The 23,914-nt window shown below is 38.9% G+C and overlaps 1 protein-coding gene across 1 annotated transcript; it reads right to left on the bottom strand.

Moving 5' to 3' along the window:
• Window positions 1-3,696: 3,696 nt before the first annotated feature.
• Window positions 3,697-23,821, bottom strand: LOC134650163 (popeye domain-containing protein 3-like). The gene is made up of 8 exons (XM_063505018.1): window positions 23,523-23,821; window positions 23,337-23,395; window positions 23,172-23,256; window positions 22,557-22,738; window positions 21,326-21,457; window positions 14,771-14,878; window positions 6,271-6,568; window positions 3,697-3,900 (listed from the first exon to the last, which is right to left on the bottom strand). Exons 1-8 carry the CDS (start codon window positions 23,647-23,649, stop codon window positions 3,698-3,700), a joined length of 1,194 nt encoding a protein of 397 aa, XP_063361088.1. The 5' UTR covers window positions 23,650-23,821; the 3' UTR covers window position 3,697.
• Between the last annotated feature and the right edge of the window lie 93 nt (window positions 23,822-23,914).

Below are 23,914 nucleotides of genomic sequence, written 5' to 3'. Positions count from 1 at the left end.
GGTAATCCACCCTAGCCCAGGTACGTATCAGGTTAGATTACTATAAGACACAAGATATGTATTCAATTACCGTGCAGTCCATGTTGTGCTCGGTAGAGCGTGATCAATCTATAAAGGCTTAGTAGTAATTGCAATGTAATAGATACAGATGAGCAATAGGGTATTTTCCTACTAGTCAAATCGGTTACTTTTTTAGAACTGTCACAACGATTTGCTAATGTATGTACCTGTTCTTAACAAATCTCATCGTTTATTGTAAAATCTAGACTTAAGTATTTTGTAATTTAAGCATTTCAAATATTATTAGAGAATGATGTTATAGATTCTTTGTTACAGTGAAATCCAGAATCAGAGTATTTTATTCATTCAATAATACCTTGGTACTGTAAAATGGGGTGAGTAGGGTTCGCGGGGAGAGTTGGGTTATGAATGGGGAGAGAAGGTATGAAAGGGGCGTGAGATGGGATTTTAAGGCTACTGCTACAAAAATAATGTATTCCAATTTAAAATGAAGCTATAGTAATACTCATAATAAAATTAAAAAAATCGATTCAACAATCTTCCAAAATCACCTTTGTATGAAATCCCAATATCTCACCCCAATTACGAGGGACTATGGGAAGGGGTGGGATTTCCTGTTTATCGTCAAAGTTATGAAATGGAACTACCCAAAATCATAAAAAAAACTAAAATACAAACGTCCGGAATACTTATAATATACACCACTCAGTTTGCATATGTAAAAATAAAATGTTATCGAGGTTTGAATGTCAGTTTTGCCCCTACTCACCCCATTTTACGGTACATGAAGTATTTTTCCAAGCAAACGATAAACAAGAATGCATGCCAAACTTCACCTATCAAACACAGCTGGGTCAATACAGTTAATTACTAACCGATCGGGCCAACTCAAAGGCCAAATGGCACCAAAAAGCGCCGTCGTGATGAGCTTCATTTGGCGCGCATCTGGTTGGCGGGACCGCCTGGCACCGTGGGCGCCGAACCGCGCCAAACGACATCAGTTTGCGTTTAATTTGACAGCTGGATTAGGAAGGATTTGGTACTTTTTATCCGTGGTGCGCTGATCTGTGTGATATTTTTTATTCCTTTGGATCTTCTTCAACTGATAGATGCGATGGTGCGTAATCTACAAATATCTTGGAGTCGCGATTTGGACGCACCTTTAATGATTGAATAGGCTATCGATTTGTCAGAACAAATTCTGACAAGTCGATAGCCTAATTGAGGAAGTTTTACTATGTCGGATAAATATCAATGCTTTCAGCACTGAGCGATGGTCTATACATTCGATCAACCCACTAACCCACGTACGTATTACAATTAGGTAAAAGCGCGGTATTAATCCACTGTTCATTGCTCTATCAATCATGTTCCATACAATATATTCCCGCTGGGGTTTTCCTTTTAGGCGAACCTTTTATACCTACTCTTTCCAATCAATATATCAAGCATGAGCTAAATATAAAAGGCTACTTAAGGAGTTCATGAATAAAACACAAATTGTAATTTAAATTATTTATTTGTTTCTAAGAATTCATTCAACGCATTTCTGGCACTAAAAATAAGTTTTTTAGGGCTTCTGACTTAACGTGTCTTTTAGTGAGAAATGTCCTTAAGCATAGGGCACAGAATAGAGGGCGCGAAAGAATTACCAATCAAATTATACATTTGGTGTCTTACCATCGCAAAGGATAGGGTAGCGTAACTTTTTTTCTCCAAGGAGGTTCCCAACCCTTGCTCTAACTTTACCTTTTGCAAGACTTCTAATTAAATATGTCCAAGCGAGTTAAAATTAGATACGCTTGGTTTCGGTATTTGATGACAATACAGATGTTATTCCAATTGCATACTAGCTTATGTCCCAGTATCACGAGTGAAGTGTGATCTCTAGATTAGAACTCAACTCAGTTTTTCAGACCGGTCATATACCGGTATTTATAACTCGTAATAGACTAATGGAAAAACTAGAGTATTTTCTAGAGAAGATTTAAGATTATTGTAACAAAACCAAGGCATAATTGTCTTTACATATCCGAAGTATGTATTTCAATAGGGATAATTTTATTAATTAAGTATTCTTATTCCAATCTCCAAAAATAAGCAGGCAGCCCTCTCAAGACTCAGAAGACTGAAGTACCTATTTTAGCGCAGTCTCATAAATACTCTACCAAAGGCTTAAAAGTCACATCTCAAACGAATATCATTAGTCCTTCCAGCACAACATGTCTGATCGAAAGACCCATGATACCTATTAGTCGGATACCGTTCGAGCAACTATTTCCAAATCTAGTCATTGAGGATCACGCTAAAATGGTTCTGCTCAAGCGAGCGCTCGGCCACGCTTGGTAACTGGGGATTCAGACTATTTCAGACTCGGGAATTTACTGCGTTAAGTTTTGGCGTAACGCCATCGTAACTCTGCGCTTCCGGCAAAGCTTAGACCGAAACTATTTTAATAGAAACAAATAAAAATTGGAAAACTTGCAAGATGTTTTTGTTTATTGTAAGCTTATGTTTGGAACATTTATCTGGAAGTAATCAATGAAGTTGAAAACAGGCTGTGTTACCTGGAATACCTGCAATACAAGCTGTGATATAAATGGAGGGACTAGATGATATTTAAAATAATGGTGACTCTCAAAAAGACCAAAGAAAGTACAAAAAAGGTACTCTCAACATTCAAATATATAGGTAAACCAACTAGTATATCAATCATCAATAACAATAATAATAAAAGAGAAATTAATGAATAAGGAAGAGAAGAGGTAAGATTTACAAGTGGAAGTATACAACCAAAGGAAGACTTTGTCACGGTTGTAGTTGGAACAGTTTCCGGACAACTTTCAGCAACTGAGAAGTCTGACATCAGTGACAGTACAAGATAAATTAATGTCTAAGGAATGATTACAAAAAAAGCAAACAAGGAAGTCTAGTGTCAATTCGTCGTTATCTAGCTCTAGTACTTGGAAGAAATGTCTGGATATCTTTCAGCAACTGACAGGTCATGAGACAAGACCTAGTGTTCAGCTAGAAACATCAGTAACAGCGGCATCGAAAGGAAAAAGATGTACAAGTGGAAGTTAAACCATAGGAAGACTAGTGTCGCAATTCATCATCAGTTTCCACAGCCTCACAGCTATGGTACTTCGAGGAAGTGTCTGGACAGCTTTCAGCAACTGACAGGTCATGAGACGAGACCCAAGGGGCTCGTGTTCAGCTAGAAACATCAGTAACAGTGGCATCGAAAGGAAAAAGATGTACAAGTGGAAGTTAAACCATAGGAAGACTAGTGTCGCAATTCATCATCAGTTTCCACAGCCTCACAACTATGGTACTTCGAGGAAGTGTCTGGACAGCTTTCAGCAACTGACAGGTCATGAGACGAGACCCTAATAGGGCCTCGTGTTCAGCTAGAAACATCAGTAACAGTGGCATCGAAAGGAAAAAGATGTACTTACAAGTGGAAGTTAAACCATAGGAAGACTAGTGTCGCAATTCATCATCAGTTTCCACAGCCTCACAACTATGGTACTTCGAGGAAGTGTCTGGATAGCTTTCAGCAACTGACAGGTCATGAGACGAGACCCTAATAGGGCCTCGTGTTCAGCTAGAAACATCAGTAACAGTGGCACCGAAAGTAAAAAGATGTACAAGTGGAAGTTAAACCATAGGAAGACTAGTGTCGCAATTCATCATCAGTTTCCACAGCCTCACAGCTATGGTACTTCGAGGAAGTGTCTGGACAGCTTTCAGCGACTGACAGGTCGTCAGATGAGGCCGCGGGGGCTTCGTGTTCCGCTAGGGGCATTAGTTCTTCGTCGCCGGAGTACTCGGAGCCGTCGCGTCGGGTGTCGGCGCGGTCGTTGCGGATCCAGCAGGCTGCGGGGAGAGAGGATGATAAACAGGTGACATTAGCCTACTTACTTTTTGGGTAGTTATACAATACAATACAAATACTCTTTATTGCACACCTCAATAAAAGAAGACAATACAAAAGAAAACAGAAATACAAGCAGAGGTAAACAACAGGCGGTCTTATGGCTAAAAAGCGATCTCTTCCAAACAAACTTTGGGTAGCGGATATTAATAAATTTACATATGTAAATATGTACAGTAGGTATTGCAAATGCAATGAAAGAAACCTATCACTACACACATACATAGATACACTGAAAAAAAAACTCGCTATTACAAAAAAATACATGGTTGCAAACAAGCATATAGCCAGCCTGATAGTAAGCGATCCCCGTAATCTATGTACGCCTGCAAGTCCGGAGGTGTTACAGGCGCGTTGCCGATCATTTACAAACTTGATTAAAATAAGTAGGAGAAAGACCCTGCAATACCGTGTAAAGTCAAGGAGTACAGACACAGACCTAAACCAGTTGTGGGCATATATGGGTTAATTGAAGATTACAGGAATTAGGTTTACGTCTCTCCTGTGGTCCACATAGGTACCCGAAGTCAAGGGCCATAAAGCCAAATTTTCTGTTGAACCCTTGTACAGTCAGCCAAGAAAGTAGTCTACCACTTTTCGACTCTATCATCTGATTGATAGAGTCGAAAAGTGGTAGACCACTTTCTTGGCTGACCCGTACACATACCTAAATGATATGACTTTAGATAAATCATCTCTTATATCTATGCACACAATAATTAAGCTGTTAACTAAGTATTAAGTATCCACGGCGTGTCAACCTTGGTTTACAAATCTGAGTTAGGTACATATTACCCATATTATCTACAAACAAAACATTTAATAGAAATTGCAAACGTTTCTTAAGAAGTCTTTTTGACGGCTGTTTTAAAATACGCCAGATTCCGTAATAAAACTGCAATTAATGCAATCAAACTGGAACATGGAACCAAAATACAAACTTCTGCGAAAATGGCGTCGCAGCGGAAACGTCCCGTTGCATATTCAAGTTATGATTTACGATGGCGCGAACTTGGTAAATAAATTGGTTTCTACGGTGGCATGGTTGGACCGTGGCCGGTGGAGGTTTACCGCCTTTTAGAACTTCCACTACAACTTCATATAACTGTATCTTAGTTCGTGTTTTCACGGGCGTCTAGGGGAATCGTTATTCAGATGACTTGTGCTAATACTCGTATACAGGACAGGTAGTCTAGGTATACAGGCCGCGTAGCCAACGTGCCAATCGCTTACGCTCCGTAGCGATCGAAACGCAACTGTCACTGTCACACTAATATGGAAGAGTCATAGAGAGACACAAAGCGATTCGATGGCGAAGCGATAGCGATTGTCACCTTGGCTAGGCCGCGTGGCCAACATGCCAATCGCTTACGCTCCGTAGCGATCGAAACGCAACTGTCACCGTCACACTAATAGGCTTCCCTATTAATCGCTTTGTGTCTCTCTATCACTCTTCAGTGATAGAGAGACACAAAGCGATTCTATCTGTTCTGTTTGTGTATTAGTTTTAAGGTTTAGCTTTTAATTTTGAGTGCCCCGAAAACCAGCGCAGTGTCTTAGAGACACTGCTTATGCTGAGCGGCATCCTATACATATATGGTGTACCTTTCTTTAATTAATTTTCTGTTGTACCTAAATAATGTATGTTTTTACGCCAAATAAATATTTTCTATTCTATTCGATTCGATGGCGAAGCGATAGCGATTGGTACCTTGGCTAGGGCGCCTGTAACTCCGAGAAATTATAGAGGGACCCCGTTTGCCCCCACATGCCGCTTCCTCAGCTCGACAATGTAGTCTCCATCAGATATATCTGAGCGGCCAAGGTGCTCACAAATAGGTATCTAAACACGCCTCTATTGTTAAGGCGTTAGAGTGCGAGGTCAGATATTTTTGAGCAACTTGGCCGCTCCGATATACCTGATGGCGACTGTACTGCACATTCACAATATGATTATACGAAGCTACTGGTTAGTTCGGTCCTCTACGAATGTGCAGTAGGTACCTACAGTTGAAATACCAATTTAAATTGTTGTTTGTATGTAGTTTGTTGTGCGAGCACTAATTTTCTGCAGCTCAGCCTTCGGCCTCGCGTAGAAACGTGTTCAACAATCTTGTAACACAACGTACAACTAAAAAACTTGGTTGTTTCTCCTGTGGTAGGTACCAGGTGTGTCGGTTCAACGAGGGTCGGCCTCTTTCCAGCCCTTGGGCTCCTAGGTACGTATATTTTATTCAACAATCGAATATAGACTATTATAGACCCTTCCTGTCAGTTACAATTATATTGCAACACAACTACAAATAACTTACTTGGTCGTTTCTCCGGTGGCACTGGTTGAACTGTGGTCGGCGGCGGCGGCCGATTTACCACTTTAAATCTTCTAGGACTTCTAGCTAAGGCATGGGATATACTCGGCAACCGTATGTCCAGATGCGAGCCCCTATCCGTCACAATTTTGTTATTCATCGCGTATAACTTAGTAGTTATGTCTCGAGCTATAAGGGTTGTTATGACGGAGGCCAGGTATGGCTCTTTGACGAAGAGGTATTCTAGGGAGCTGCGTTGCCAGTAGACGTAGCGGCAGGAGGATGCGGCTACGATGGATACCTGGATAAAAAAAAACAAATACTTCTACTTTTGATTAACGTTAAATAAAGAGAACTGTTAAATTATTCATACAATTTTTTTTTAACGAAGTACGTCGACGTGGATAGGATGGTGTTATATAGCCAGAGACCAGAGTAAAGTTTTAGTAGTAGGAATCGTAGGACGTACTTTAGGCCATATTTCCATAAGCATTCAATGCCCTCTTGTGAATAATTTTGTAATTGAGATATTCTATGTACTCGTAAACCCTAGATAAAGAAAAATAACATCCGATAAGTTATGTTTTATACACATCGATAACAATCAAATGGAAATATTGGTAACATTCTCAATCCGGCGTGACATAAATATGATACAGCAACCGCCACTTTCCGAACTCGCGCGTTAGAAAATCGCGATAAGCGCGAGTCTTTACGCCTGCCGGGGGTGATTGTGAAACGAAAAAAGTTTCAAACATAAATACAATGTAAGTTTTTTCTAGTCGATATTTTACCCAATTTTCTGCTTTATAGCCACGTCGGCTGTTATTCGCCCGTATCAGACAATTAGGTCAGCGGAAAGGGGTACCCAGATCACTTACATTAGACAATGCAAAGGTTCCGTAATCATTCAGGACTTGACAGATTGGTGCTTCCATACTTGCTAGGTATTACGCCTCAGCCTCGAAAAGACCTCTACACATTTTGGATTTGTTTTAACCATTCCAATTCGAGGTGTGTGTCCTCACGTAAACGAGCGGCAAACTAATGTACTGGTAACCATGGTAACTCCAGGTTTAACCAGTTAACACTGGGTTAGTGGGATGGTGCAAGTGGCCCTTAAGAATCGTTTCTAATTCCCGTGAGATTTTACCCGCTCCTGGCATGCTATTTCATCTCATTTATTTCAGATACGTGATCCATAATTACACATAATCAAATTAATTAACAATATAAAGTACATTAAAATTAAAATGTATGTATGTCCTCGCGTTGTCCCGGCATTTTTTGCCACGGCTCATGGGAGCCTGGGGTCCGCTTGGCAACTAATCCCAGTAATTGGCGTGGGCACTAGTTTTACGAAAGCGACTGCCATCTGACCTTCCAACCCAGAGGGTAAACTAGGCCCGTATCGGAATTAGTCCGGTTTCCTCACGATGTTTTCCTTCACCGAAAAGCGACTGGTAAATATCAAATGATATTTCGTACATAAGTTCCGAAAAACTCATTGGCACGAGCCGGGGTTCGAACCCGCGACCTCCGGATTGCAAGTCGCACGCTCTTACCGCTAGGCCACCAGCGCTTCAATTTCATCAACATTAAAATTAAAATCAATAACAATAATTAAAAAATATAATATTAAAAATTAAAACTAATAATACATAAAAACAGTCAGTTAGACGCTATTCTTTAAGTAAAAGAGAATCAATGTGTGACGACCGCTACTCATGCTGTCTGTTGCTAAATAGTTATATGAAATGCAACGTCTATGGGAGGTTCTCTGCGAGGGTAGGTAATGCCAAAAGGCGAAGTGACTTACGGCGAAGTAAACCGATCGTGAAATGAGGAATGGATGCCTAGAACATGCCCGACAATAGACCTACTCATTTACAAAATACAACAGATTTACCTACTTCGAAGAAATATTTTGAAGTGGATACATTTTGCCAACATGTATAATTAACGTGTGAGTTGGGCCGAGGTAACTGTACTTAAAAATTATAGATTGTGGAAGGTGCAATATAATTATAAACGTCTCCCATGATTTTGATGTTTATAATAACACTTAGTCAAACTCTAATTATCACTAGGTACATAGTATAAATAAAACAAAGTCACTTCCCGCTGTCTGTCTGTCTGTATGCTTGATGATGGTATCCTGTTAACCCTCATCAGGGACATAGGGCTCTCAGAAGGGATTTCCATTTTTCGCGGTCCAGCGCGGCCTCATTATCGGGGGCGGTGCTTAGATCATTAAAACTACGCAACGGATTTTTATGCGGTTTTTTTTAATAGATAGAGTGGTTCAAGAGGAAGGTTTATGTATAATTTGTTAACCCATGCGAAGCCGGGGCGAGTCGCTAGATTTTATATAATGGTTTGTTATGATTTTTAATCTTTATATAAGTAATAACTATTTGTTATTAGTCGTGATACGTTACTGCCTCTATGATCAGCATTAACAAGAATGTTGGAAGAAATACTATAATGAATCGGGTTGATTATGAATGTTATGTATAATCTTTGCAATTTCTCGGAGTAAGATAGTATCCACTTGCAATTTAAGGTTGTATTATGTCTAAATTGTCTAAAACATTTACCGCTTTTTTATCGAAAGGGATATGACATTAATAATGTGTTTTTGACAGAAAATGTTTATTATCGGTTTTATTTGCTCAGTTCACTTTCGGGGTTGCACAGTTCATTTCACGGGTCGTTAGGTTTGTTTTTAACGAGTGCCTTGACGTGATTAATATATTTCAGCTAACGGTATTTTGATTGAGCTATGTAAATATGTTTTTGGATTAATGACGCTGATATTGTTATTTTTCATAATAAATTACATTACATTTAAATAGAACAGAATAGAAATAATGTATTCATAAACACGCACATAAAATGGAAAATTACAAAAAAAACAGAAAAACATAAAAGGTGAAAGTGCCACGAATTGGTCTCACCTCAGCATGTTGCTGGCAACTTCCAGCGCTGATCTTCCGATGAGATCATCCGATGAAACAATCACTTTATTCCTTTCTTAAATTAAAAGAAACGGAAGGGCAGACTCAAGGGGCCCACTGATTACCAGTCCGCCGGACGATATCGGCCTGTCAGTTGTTCGGAGCTGTCAACTTTTTGTTTTAACTGACAGGCCGATATAATAAGACCAATAAGACCAGTAGGCCATAATAGGCCAAGATGGCCGGCTCTTTATCATTTGTCACCATGGCTGTCACGTTCTAACAAATATGTAATGTAAGTGCGAAAGTGACGCATAGCATGACAGGTGATAAAAATGCGACCATGATAGCTGGGGCCCATTTCTCCAACGATATTAGACTAATATTATTAGTCCACAAACTGTCAAATCGTATGGGTTACCATAACAACACACTAATAATATTAGACTAATACCGTTCGAGAAATAGGCCCCTGGTCAGGGGTGTACAACCTTTTTAGCGTCGATCCTTGAAAAAATAGCTCTTACAGTGATCATCGATCAAACCAAATAATTGTCGGAGCAAACAGTACAGCGACCTTCGGAACCCCATCGGGTAGTTATATAGGTCACAGCTTTACGGAGCTGCGGGCGCCGTGAATAATTACGTCATCAGTGTGATGAACCGTGATAGACGCTATTGACGCATTAGTCATTTAACACTGCATACCGGAATATACCGTTTTTGTTTGAAGAAACGTCACTTTTGACACTTGTTTGAAACTGACATATCCGATCTATATCGTTTCTATATATTTTATTTGACGTAGGTATCTTAAAGTTCGAATATGGCTGTTTAGTTAGTTAGTTACAAGATTGCCTGTCAAGTATCGTGTCTGTTCAACGGACGAAATGATGTCAAGTGTCCTTGTATTGGAAGTAGGTATTGGATTCAGAAATTATTCATTATTATTTAAACTTTATTGCACATTTTACACAAAAAGAGTACAAATGGCGGGCATAATGCCTTAAGGCATTCTCTACCAGTCAACCATTGGGCTAAACATAGACAGAATTAATGTGTGATAACGTTATATTCTTCAAGATGGGAAAATGCTTTTTCACCCCTGTACTGGATTTTACGTTAGGTCTGCGCGAGTTCCCTAAACTTATTAATATGCCGAAGTGGGTACCGCACTTGGGCTAGCTGTCGGTAGTAACATCTCCAGTTTAAACCGTCATCCCTCTCGTTACTTACCCTCTACCATAGACAAAGGAATATTAAGACGTGTGGCGGAGTGAGAAATGTTGTACAGTCGACAGCAGATATAACTAGAGTGATATGTATTCAAAATAATCCGAGCACAGCTTTACTGACAAAAAACCGGCCAAGTGCAAGTCGGTTTCGCGTTCCAAGGGTTCCGTACATTAAGTCCGACTCACGCTTGACTGCACATTTCTAATAACATAATATCGGTTCTTGGTTAAATGTAGGGAAGCTGCACGTCTTCTTTATATACTAGTCTCTCTAGTATTACTTTGCCCATGTTCTCCAAGAAACACTATTTGAATATTATATGAAACTTCGCTCCCAGCCAGTTTTCAGTGGTGAGAAATGAATGTTTTATACGATCTAGTACTCTGCAGTTTTCTATTATAGCGAATGGGTCATAGATCAAAACATAATATAGGTATGCTGGTTTCTAAAGTTTGTATTGAAAAAGTAACGCAGAGAGACATAAAATACAAAACAAATTATAGATGAGTCTTTAGTTGCATTCGTTTTCAAGTCACATGACTTTTTATATGTTTTTTTAAACACTTTAATAAATAAATAATAATAATAAATAAAATCATTTTATTTCGGACATAAATCCATAGTTGTTAGTTACATTTAAAATTAACTTATAAAATAGTGTTAGTAGAATAATTACAATGTAATCTTAACCTAAGTACTTAACTACTTATTTACTACAGTGTGGAGTTTTGTCCACTGCTGCAGCAGAGGGGAGTCCCACCTATCCAACAACGCTATCATGATACTGTTAGCGCTTTACTGTTTGCACTTTGCTTCTACTATTATGTTTACGCGACAACACAATAGTGCAATTGCGTCACAGCCAAACGAGAAGTTATTTTCGTAATGTTACACTATTTTTGGCCGTTTATAATAGGTACATAATATTATACAGTCCAAACCACGTAATTCGGTCATTCAGGCAATAAAATTGCAACGCTGCAACGTTGCAAGCCGCTCGGCTATTTAGAATTATGCTGACATAAAAATAGACCGACTAAGGTTATTGGTATAGATTTTAAACTCCTTATTGAAAGTCGGTTAATGTATGTCAGCCAATCAACAAAATATATCAATCGCTTCACATTGTCATTCATCAAATCGGCTTAGAACATAGTACGTTTCGGTAGAATAGAACACACGATTAGTGATGTATAATATACCGACTATGGTTTTGACCGACTAGCCGACTAATCGGCGCTCGGATGGCCGATTAGTCGGCCGACTAGTCGGCTAGTCGCCAAGTTCATAATCGTTACTTCCCGATAAAGATTACATTCGTATGGCAACTGTAGTAGCTTTATTCAAGTTAGGATGCATTAGAAAAAAAAATTTTTTGCTCCTTGCGTCGTCGCGCTTTCAATATCAACTGAAAGATGTTCTGTGACTTCTGTGCTACTGGACGATACACCCACATAATTACAGGTCTATACATGAATTAATATGAACACAAGCTTATTTTGTACCCTAAATACGTATTTGAGTAAAATGGGCTTGTAACATTTGAATAATATTGGGTTCTTTATTTTATTTATGTGAGTTGCTTTCTGTAATAATTGTAATTAATAATAGGCCGACTAATCGGCCTTTTTAGCCGACTAGTCGCCGACTAATCGCCGACTACAAATGTGGCCGGATAGTCGGCTTTCCCAACTAGTCGGTGACTAGTCGGTACATCCCTACACACGATACATGACTAAACGTGATAATCATGACCATGGCCAAGTCTCTATTTTAATTCGTTATTAACTTAGGATAGATAATAATAATAGATTTATTTAAATTCGCGCCTTTTTCTAGGAACACTTAGACTTAACTTAGAGTTTTTTTAAGTTCTAACTTAGGATAAAGGAAAATATGTCAAATTTTCATATCATTTCTCAAAAGTTTACTACCCTCTGGTATGGTATAGGTAAGTACTTTTGTATATAACTTAGTAGAGTAGTATACTTACTATAGGTAATACAGGTTGGTCCAAAAATACGTCACAATTTTTTTAAATGCATAATATATATTGTTGGTAATTTTAGCAAAGGTTTGCGTTTGTGTATCACTAACGGTGAATATTTTGAAAGATAATACGTTTTATTTCAGTTAAATGCAGTGGCGTAGCTAGAGGATATGGCGCCCGGGGCAGGCACCAAATTTGCGCCCCCCCCCCCCCCCTCCCCAACGAAATGAACTAACGAAAGGGTTACTTTTTACTTATTAAAGTTTACTTTTGATTTAGACAAATAAGTGTTTTTTTAGTCCATCGGTGGCTAACAAGCTTACGACTCACCTGATCGTAAGCGGTCACCGCATCCTATGGACGTCTACACTCCAGGGGCGTTACATGCGCGTTGCCGACCATTTTAAAACTTATACCTACACTTCTTTTTTGGAGATCTCGTTAGACTTGAAGATTCAATATCGCTTGTAAGTTTGGGATCGTAGACTATTCATAGCGCGCCTTTGGACTGATTTGAAGGGACCAAGGTGGCATCTAGGTGCTCATTATATGGGATCTGTCCATGGTCGTATGCAGCATTTTTTAAGAGGTGGGGCAGAAGTAGGGGAGGCTGGGGACGTTGTAACAGGGTACGGTTGAAACAGAGATTCTTAGCTTATGGTCAGAGACCAGGGTGGGACAACTGCCCCACCTTGCCCCACCGTGGGTACACCTATGAATCTGTCTGCCCCAGAGTAAAGTATCGCCTCCCTTTATTGAGCACGCCGAGTTTTTTTGATACGAGCGCAGCCTACCCAACAAGGTGGCTACGAAATTATTAGACGACCCTGATGGAGATGTCAACACCGAGGCTCCCAATAAAGTCAAAGTCAAAGTCAAAATATACTTTATTCATGTAGGCCTAGCAACAAGCACTTATGAATCGTAACATACTTATAAATTATCTTAAGCTAATTATCAGAGCACTTTATTGATGTTATTATTCCATAAGAATATTGGATTATTATACAAATCAAATTAAACACAAATTAAATTAAATTAAATTACTCCCTGACATGGGAAGGGTTGTGCCTTGAAAGATGAGGTTTTCTTAGCGGTAAACGCGCAAAATTGAGTCTTGGATCCCACACCGATACTCTGGATAGAATGCTCTCAATACCTGACACAGGTTTTTCACGGCATTCTAGTATCACAGAACGAGCGATGTTAGCACGGCATGTGTTATAAGTACAGGTTGGTCCAAACCTTGCCGTCCAAACCTTGCCGTCCAAAAATTTTTTTTTAGATTCCTCACGCTGTGGGCTATCAGAATATGTATGTTAGCCGACTTTTTGTAGTTTTCGAATTATGATTTTTATTTTTATTACTTTTAACTTTTGTTGAGAAATTCCGGGGTAAGCTATTATTTATTAAAAAAAACTATTGAACTTTTTTGAATATTTCTTTTTGTAACATAATCCATCACAAACGGCGCAGTTGCTAAAAAAAATCAGCATCCTCACTTGGCTGTGTTTGGAAAAAAAGACAAACTTTTACGTTCAAGCTTAGATGTTGCCCTTACCTAAATAAATAAAAAATACAAGCGATTTCAAGGACTTTTGGTTATTTTAGAAACTGCTAGACCCTACGTTTTTTAAAAGGTCAAAAAAGTGATACTTAATAGTCATAATTTGTCAGAGTCGCCGGTCAAAGGATCTGAGGTGGAAAGCTTCCAAATTAGTAATTCATTACAAAAATCCTCTTTTCTTATTTCTACTATTATTTTATGGGGTCACTTCCCCATCGCTATTTCATTAGAAGGCATAAAAGCAACGCAAAGTTTCACCCCGGAATTTCTTAACAAAAGTTAAACTCGAAAACTACGAAAAATCGGTTAACATACATGGGGTAAATTCTGATGACCAACGACGAGGATTCTAAAAAAATGTTTTGGATGTCAAGGTTTGGACCACCCTGTATACAGGGTGGCTAAAAAATAACTGCATTTCCGTTGCCAGGGAGGTTTTGGAATTATACTGAGCAATTTTTACTATGAGACCAACCCCTAAGTCGCGAAAATTTTTTTTCTGTTTCCTACTTTTTGGCTGGTCCATTTTCTATGGGAGGTCTTTTGCCCATTTTGGCGCCCCCCCTTGGACGGCGCCCGGGGCACGTGCCCCCCCCAGCACCCCCCTAGTTACGCCACTGGTTAAATGATTGTTATTTTAACTTATATTGACATTTTGTAAAAAATGTTTAGGTACCTACGTAAGAATATATATTATACCTTAAATTTTTTTGGGCCCACCTGTGGTACCTATTTATAAAAGCAACGTACCTTAAATTTTTCATCAATAGTCGCCCGACTGGATTCAAACTCGGGGGAGTCCAAAAACTCGCAGGGCAGGATCGGATGGAGGAACTGGTGGCCGCTCATTACGTTCACCTAAGACAAAAACAAAACGTTTTTCACATTACCTACTCGGAAAAGGGTCTTTTCTTCCCTGCTAGGAGGGATCAAAGTCGCACTTTTCTGCTCCCTTGTGTCACAATCTATCTACCATTACTAACTTACCAGCAAAATTATCAATAGCCTCAAAAAGTTCAATAACACATAAAGCACACACAGCTCATACATTCCACCCATTCTCCAGGCCATCTTTACATTATCTTCAGAAAACGGCATTACCTTAGTAACAATATTCTATGAGAGTAATAAAATATCCCACAGAGCTTATAATATAATACAAATAACGCTTTTGACGAACCAAGAAATATTTAACAAATTAACAATACATACTAGAATCATTTAACATAAATACGCCAATGCTCGACACTGCCTCAAAGTTGCTGTACTCCCAATCTTAATTGCTTATCCGGTGATAGAGGTGGCAAACTAGCTGTCAACTAATGGAACAAAGTCGTCAAGCACTATACATATAGGGCGTTTACCTTACGTACACTATCAAAGAAAAGTTCGCAAAATATAGGAAGTGAAAACCTTAGCCATTGAACAATCTTGTTCTCACACGCCTGTAGAATTACAAGTCAAACTTCCAAGTCGAACTACCGTTAAATAAATCTGGCGGCACTTAAGGTTCAGTAACTCACTGAAGCCTGACATTTGTTGATCTTTGTCGCGAGTTCCCGATGTAGTTTAATGGTTTTCAAACAAAATCGACTTCGTCGATTGGACAAATAACACAAGTAGGTACATAATTACCTATAGGTACAACTATTGAAAGTCTCAAATGTATCAAAGAAGCAGTAAAAACAGAACAAATAACTTTATATTCAAGAAAATAGGGACAGTTTCCTGAACAGATGTTCGCAATGGAGCACGATGTATGCAAACAACAGATGCCACTGTAATAAAGTTTGATTAGGTCGACTTAGAAAGTAGGAACCGAAATTCGCAAATTGCGGGGATCTTTCTCTTTTACTCCAATGAAGGCGTAATTAGAGTGACAGAGAAAAATGCCCATTATAGCCCAGAAGGCCTACTCGCGAAATAGAACTTTCTTTATGTCTCTCTATCATTCTTTGCATATTCAAGCGATTGAGAATCCATGAATTGATCAATGTGAGAAGTGGATGTCAGTCAAGCATTTCTTAAACAACTACAAATTACAATTTTACCCTGTATGCAGGCGACTGAAAACGTTCACGTTGACGACCACACGTTTCTACATAAGCGTAAAACACAAATTTACGACGTATCACAAAATTGATGCGATATTAAATAGTATTTACAGCTACGCAGAGGGAATAGGAGCGTCGAGGAAGGCACGCCTGTGCCGTTAAAGGCAGCACAATACTGTATAGATTACTACCTTATAAAACCCCTATTATATTTATGACACATTTATGATGTATCAAAATGGCGCCGTAGCCAAGATGACACTCTTTTATCGACAAACACCTGTTGAAAAGTCGAAATTTATCGAAATGACGCGACGAAAAATCACGTCATCTTTTCCATACATTAGACTTAATCGAACGAGCGAGCGAAGCGAAGCGAAGTTCTTACATTCGACTTTGAACACGCGGCTGGCTAGCGGCACGTCTCGGCATTTCGATGTTTTTAAGCTGAACTGTCAGAAGATAGTTTGATACTCAATAACTTAAGTAAATTTGTTCTAATTTAAATGAAATTGGGTAAACGTGTAGTCGAGGGCATTATATTTTAGTCATTAAATTATGAGCAGGCCCGATCAAGAGGTTATTGAGCTAGAAGAGCTTAGAAGGCCAAAAAGCTGTTTGTGAGGGGTCTTGCTATTCTGGTCAATTTTTTGCAAGAAACATGGTCGAGTTTAGTATCAAATGAAAGTGCTCGACTTACACTTTTATAATATCGTTTTTAAATTTACCATTTTGAAATAATTAGCAAGATAAAAATAAAATAGAATAAACATAATATATGTATGTGACATTTGACAAGAAATATTTCGGCTTAGCACAGATACGTTTATTTTAATCTCTATGGTGGTGACTTAAATCCAGGGGAGGGACAGCCGTATACGAAGCCCGTTATTCGAAAAAATAGCGCCATCTATATTACTTAACGCTAAACTTGTAAATGGCACTGATTTAAACTTTCACGATTTTTACACATTAAATTATACAACGGGACTTAATCGCGTATAATTTAATAATGTTGTAAATGGCGCTTCAAAATTGATGCAAAAAAGCAAATCTTGTCAGTAGAAAAAGGCGCGAAACTCAAATTTTCTATGAGACCATATGCCTTCGCGCCTACATTTTTTCTACTGACAAGATCTGCTTGGCCAACTATATATACATACTAGCTGTTGCCAGCGACTTCGTCCGCGTGGATTTGTATGTTGGTGCCTGGTGGTGGTATTTGTATATTCTACATGAGCATAGAGCATTAATGCGGCAAAATATAGTAGTCTTCTTCTTCTTCTTTAATTACCATGCCCTAACGGATGTCGGCGACCACCTAAAGAAGATAGCAGTAGGGACTGTTAATAATTATACAAAGCATGAAATTTGTCTGTCACAAACTACTCATGAAGTTTCAAGCTCCCTAACTGAAAAAAAAAATTCTCGATAGAATCCCTCTTGCGTGGCCCTTAGAAGATTTTCAACTCCACTATTTAAAAAAAAATCGCGTCCGATGCATACTTTCAACCCTTTTTCACCACATTGAGGGATGAATTTTCAAAAACGCTGAAATGAGTTTTCTTCTCTTTTAATAAAATACATTTTTACGAAGTTTCAAGTTCCTGGCTAAATTTGAACCCCATACAAACTTTCAACCCCTTTTTAACCCTTTTAACTCATGACCCGCACCGCACTCACAAAAATGTTTGATCTCCATACAAATTTTCAACCCCTTTTTCACCACCTTGAGAGATGAATTTTCAAAAACGCTGAAATTAGTTTTCTTCTCTTTTAATTAAATACCTTTATACGAAGTTTCAAGTTCCTAGCTTAAAATAAAATTTGAACCCCATACAAAGTTTCAACCCCTTTTTAACCCTTTTATAGGATTATTTATATAAAACGCTGAAATTACTTTTCTTGTATTCTAATAATATGCTTTTGTACAAAGATTCAAGCCCCGCACTCACAAAAATGTTTGTTCTCCATACAAAGTTTCAACCTCTTTTTCACCACCTTGTGAGATAAATTTTCAAAAACGCTGAAATTACTTTTCTTGTATTCTAATAATATGCTTTTGTACAAAGATTCAAGCCCCGCACTCACAAGACTGTTTGTTCTCCATACAAAGTTTCAACCTCTTTTTCACCACCTTGAGAGATGAATTTTCAAAAACGCTGAAATTACTTTTCTTGTATTCTAATAATATGCCTTCATACAAAGATTCAAGTCCCGCACTCAAAAATCTCCATACAAATTTTCAACCACTTTTTAACCCATTTAAGGGATGCATTTTTAAAAACGCTGAAATTACTTTTCCTGTCTTTTAATAATATCCCCAAAGACAAAGATTCAAGTCCCGCGCTCGAAAAAATGTTTGATATCCATACAAACTTTCAACCCTTTTTTCACCACCTTAGGGGATGAATTTTCCAAAACGCTGAAATTAGTATTCTTGTATTTTAATAATATATCTTTTTACGAACTTTCAAATTCCCAGCTCAAAATAAAACTTGTACCCCATACAACCTTTCATCCCCTTTTTAACCCCTTAGGGGTTGCATTTTTCAAAATCGCTTCTTATCTCTTGTACACTTTATAAATGCAACCTGGTGTGCAAAATTCAACTTTCTAGCTTTTGTAGTTTCGGCTGTGCGTTGATGAATCAGTCAGTCAGTCAGGACACTTGCATTTATATATATAGATTAATCTTTGCTTAAATCAATCAGTTAAAGGCTCCACAGACCTTGCAATAAATCCACGCGATCTTTGATCCATTGCCGCCTATAGAGCGACATAAAATAATAGAAATTAAATAAAATGGAACTCAAAAATGTCCATACTAAATTGTTGTCATGTGTAAGCATTTTACGTCAAAAATGTGACAGGTACGTAGAAAGTGGCGCCCTCATTTATTTTCTATTATTTTATGTCGCACTATACGAGTACCTAAGTAGGTGCAACAAAGTCAATCGCTATATAATTTTTGGTTAACCGCGAGTTCTCAGTTCGGGGCGAACTACTAGTATTACCTTAGTGTAAGGCCTGAGTGGATGCTAGAGTTGGGCGTGCAGCGGGGCGGGGCGTGCGGCGTGCATGTAAAACAAATGCAAACGTGTAGTAGCGGCCTTAGTATAATTATACACGCTGCTCAAATCACTCGTGACCCCGACGCCACGCTGCACGCCCCGCCGAACGCTCCGCTTCGAGCGTCCACTCAGGCCTCACACTTAATTATTTAAGTTCTAGATTGGCGTTTTTTTATAATTATAAACAATTGTAGCTTGACTGGGCTGGGCTACTAGAACCTAAATACCACGCACTGACTTTCAACTCACTAACTAAAGAGATGTAGCCAACGTCCAAATATGTACCACCACGAACCCGTTGAGGGATGACTTTATTATACTACCTAAGTATATAGGTAGATCTACTAGGCTATCATAAAAAGGTTCAATAAGCTTTTAGTTGTTGGGGGAAATCCTGAACTTCAAGAATAGCTATATATCCTATGGATATCCAATATCATGTCAATGGGATACCTGCCTATTAGTTTTGGATTGTCAAATTGGGTCGGATGAATGGATAACGAATAGAAACTGCAAGTAATATTACATACTCTATCTAGTTGTGTATATTGATCTGTACGCGAGGTGTATCTAGAACCAGAAAGTCTTAATTTCATTCATAGTATAGTGACATAAATCCTATAGTTTTTGGGTAGAATAGGTAAATATTGCAAACATTGGCGCGTGTAGACGAGAATTGTTTTAAATTTCCCCCTACGGCACTTTGCGGAATGGAAACTTTTACATTTGCATAATTTGCGGTAATACATATCTATCATGGCTTATTATTAGACGTTTTACTGAATTGTTTGCAAAGATCGATGGTTGTTAACCCGGTCGGCATGTATTAGTCTTATGATTCAGGGACCACTCAAATTTCGCTCGCGACCCACCAATGGGTCGCGTCGCGACCCATAGTTTGGGAAATGCTGGTCCAGACATAAAAAGTTTTATAAACAGAAAGAGAACTCGGGCGGAATTGTAAAAGTTCAGATTAACGACCTGGCAAATAAAACAAGTCGGATTAACCATTTTAGAGCTCAGCCTCGAACGTAAATGATACCCCGACACCTCGTAGAGTATGTTTAAAAGTACCTATTAGAATATCCGCAAACCAAACTGATCACCTGGGGATTTGTAGGTAAATTGTAAAACTTCTCATTCACTTAATGATGTCTCAGTCTAGAAAATTACCATCCGGACCAACATTTGTGGTTTAAAGGTAAACATAAAAATTGCAAAATGAGTCTTTGAAATGTTAAACCTAGGTACCTATTTCTTTTTAAATCAAAGTTAAATGTAGGTACGAACAAATGCTTTAAGTCAAATGAAGTTTTAATATCTGAGACCGTCTGTTGCCGTGAGACGTCTCTGGGGCGGTCAACAGTTGAAACTTAATTTAGCCCGGCACGTGCAAGTGCTAACATAATATGTGACGTCATAAGGAACACCCGTTTGCTAGCAGGAAGTCGGAATTACGAAGGTGAGACATTTACGGAAAATGTAGACGCCAGCTGCCGACTGGAAGACATGTAACTTTATCTTACCCTCCTAAGGCCCAAGGTCCTTCCTATAATACCTATTCAGTTCGAAGTAATTTAAACCATGTTCAATTGGAACAGACTCGCTTTTGCTTTGTTTCGTTCAATTTTCAAACAACGCAAAAACAACTCTATTTCCTAAAAATTTGGTTCAAAATTCAGTAGAAAATTTTGGATGTTTCGTTTGTATGGCTGGGCCGTAGAAGGTTACATCATAAAGTGTTTAATTTTTCGAACGTAGGTAGAATTCTGATTATTAGGTTCTATATAAAGAGTATATTTTTATTTCCCGGGTTCTACCTAATTACAGATTACCTAGATATATTTCTCAAAAATACAGGAACATACTCGAACATAACAATTACACGGTTATAAGAAAAAGGTTTTGCATGGCGTAGGCCTCCCCCACGAGAAGCGACAATACCTTGGGCAAAGTCGGGTGACACCATTCGCTCAAACCCCAATCACAGCTGTAGTTTCAATTGTACTTAAACCTACCTTGCCAGCCAACAACAATCCAAGTCTGTCGGTCTTCGTAAGGTTCTGCATGGCGTAGGCCTCCCCTGCATGTAGAGACATTACATGGGGAAAGTCGGGTGACACCATATTCGCTCAAACCCCAATCACAGCTGTAGTGTCAATTGCACTTAAACCTACCTTGCCAGCCAACAACAAGCCAAGTCTGTCGGTCTTCGTAAGGTTCTGCATGGCGTAGGCCTCTCCTGCATGGAGAGACATTACATGGGCAAAGTCGGGTGACACCATTCGCTTGAATTGTAGTCGCGATACCTGGGAAACAATATATGGTTTGGTATTTGACTACATAAGTTTAGGCTGCGAAAGGCTAGATAATAATTTTCGTAAAGAAGTACACTGGAAAAAATATAGTAAGAGAATAATAAGTGTAAGGCCTGAGTGGACGCTCGAAGCGGAGCGTTCGGCGGGGCGTGCAGCGTGGCGTCGAGCTCCCAAGTGATTTGAGCAGCGTGCACTAAGGCCGCTCCTATATGTTTGCATTTGTTTAACATGCACGCCGCACGCCCCGCCCCGCTGCACGCCCAACTCGAGCGTCCACTCTGGCCTTACACTAAGTGTTCCGCGATCAAAGTTTTGTGCGGAACACTAAAAAGGGGTAAAGGTTGAGAATAGGTACATTACAAATATCGCCCAAAACCGTTTACCTCTATATCGTTTAAAAAATGGGAATTACATATCTATTTTCATTAAGGCGTTCGTGTAAATGTTAAGTGGGTTGCGCAGGGTTTTTGAAAAATCGTAGCGATTTTTTAGATCATAATACGGTTGCCAAAAAAAATTGAATTTTGAGACCTTTCTGATAACTTCATCGATTTGAAACCTGTGATTAAACAAATTTTGCTCGACAGAAAAAAACACGAACATGGTCTAAGTTGCGTGCTGAGTTCGGAAAAGGAGGTACCTGAACATACTACACCTTAACGTTAACGCATGTCTTAGAACCCACATCTACGGCATAGATGTGCTCACCTTAAAAGGCTCAAACAGAGTATGATAAACTTCTTCCAGCTCCGGATCAAACTTGACCGGCCGCATCTCATACACGAGGTACACCACCTGCGCCAAGTTCAGGAACACGAAGCCGAAGTTCCAAGAGAACGCGTCAAGAGAGCTGCACACATAGACAAATTAGAACCTACATCTACGCCATAGATGTGCTTACCTTAAAAGGCTCAAACAGCGTATGATAAACTTCCTCCAGCTCAGGGTCAAACTTGACCGGCCGCATCTCATACACGAGGTACACCACCTGCGCCAAGTTCAGGAACACGAAGCCGAAGTTCTAAGAGAACACGTCAGGAGACACACATAGACAAACTAGAACTAAAATCTCCGTCATAGATATGCTTACCTTAAAAGGCTCAAACAGTGTATGATAAACTTCCTCCAGCTCCGGATCAAACTTGACCGGCCGCATCTCATACACGAGGTACACCACCTGCGCCAAGTTCAGGAACACGAAGCCGAAATTCCAAGAGAACGCGTCAGGGGAGCAGATGACGTGCCAGGCCCAGATAGAGTATAGCATGAAGGCTGCAAAATGTTCGATGGTTAGAAGGGAGTGAGGAGGGAGTGAGAAGAGGGAGGGAGAGAGAAGGGAGACCAAGCTCTCGGCAGCGATTTTGACAGCACAGACTGTGCAGGTGTTATTTATAAGTCATAATTTCATAGAAGTTTAATATTTTAAAAAGTTCACAATAAGGCTCCAAAAAATAGTCGCTTTTAAAAGATTGGAAGCAGTTGAAGCTATTGCTGAGACACAGGGAAGCCTACTTTGAGAGCCAGGTAGGTAAGTACCAATGTTATGTAATAACTCAAAGTTGCAATAAAGTTTTTTTTTATTATTGCTGGAAAAATGTATTAAGTGTTACTAAAATTTTGTTGTACAAACAAGATATTTTTATTATTATTTATGGTAATTTTATTATTATTCAAGTTTTTTTTAATTTAAAAAAGTATTTGTTACCGAAAATCAAGATGGTGTGCATCCAAAGCTGCCCTTTCTTCGTACTCGGAGCGCAGTACGATGCTACGAATAGCATATTGGAAAGCTAAAAAGAGAGCAAAAGTTTTAATTATCATTACAAGCAAAATTTGGTTATGAAATATAACGAGTGTACAGAATACGCACCTGAAAAAGCGGGTGCTGTGGAACTCTCCATAGCGGACACCAGGGCCAGTACCATGGTCCTTTAAATACGTAATTATTTAAGTATGTTAAACTTTTATCTACAGTGTCTAGGTACAAACAAACAACAACAACAAACAAACACAGATCAATCTAATAAACAGATTATGTGCCCGACAAAAGCCTTACCTGATGGCATTGTGTAATTCACCGAACCAAAATCATGAAGAGTTCCATTTTCTCCAGGCCATGAATAGTTAAATTCGCCAATTTCTAAATATTCTGTCCTACCGCTAGCTAGTCCTCTTTTTGACATAATTACTTAGGTTATCATTTATGTTCCGTGACGATAATTCGCGATAAGCATTATTGTTTTGCATCACTTCGCGCCATCCAAAACAAATCAATAATATCCGCCACTGGCACGTTTAACCCACAGCTAACAATATCCGGAAAAATATCGATGCTAGCGCCATCTTTCGAGATTTTCTCAAACCTACCTATAGTACTGTATTTTAGGAGTGATAACATTAATTTGTAACTAATCTAATTTAAAATTGTATTAATTTAGTTAAATTTAA

This window comes from Cydia amplana, chromosome 8, assembly GCF_948474715.1.
Source record: "Cydia amplana chromosome 8, ilCydAmpl1.1, whole genome shotgun sequence".
Classification (NCBI taxonomy): Eukaryota; Metazoa; Arthropoda; class Insecta; order Lepidoptera; family Tortricidae; genus Cydia; species Cydia amplana.
The sequence above is the reverse complement of the archived record's forward strand: the minus strand, read 5'-3'. Positions and strand labels throughout refer to the sequence as shown.

Bases quoted from the DNA above. Each gene is read 5' to 3' on its own strand.
- LOC134650163 (XM_063505018.1), bottom strand. From the start codon at position 23,649: ATGTCAAAAAGAGGACTAGCTAGCGGTAGGACAGAATATTTAGAAATT. The intron at 23,257-23,336 runs GTGCGTATTCTG...CTCTCTTTTTAG, and splicing joins CACAGCACCCGCTTTTTCAG to CTTTCCAATATGCTATTCGT. The intron at 3,901-6,270 runs GTAAGTTATTTG...CTCTCCCCGCAG, and splicing joins GCCACCGGAGAAACGACCAA to CCTGCTGGATCCGCAACGAC.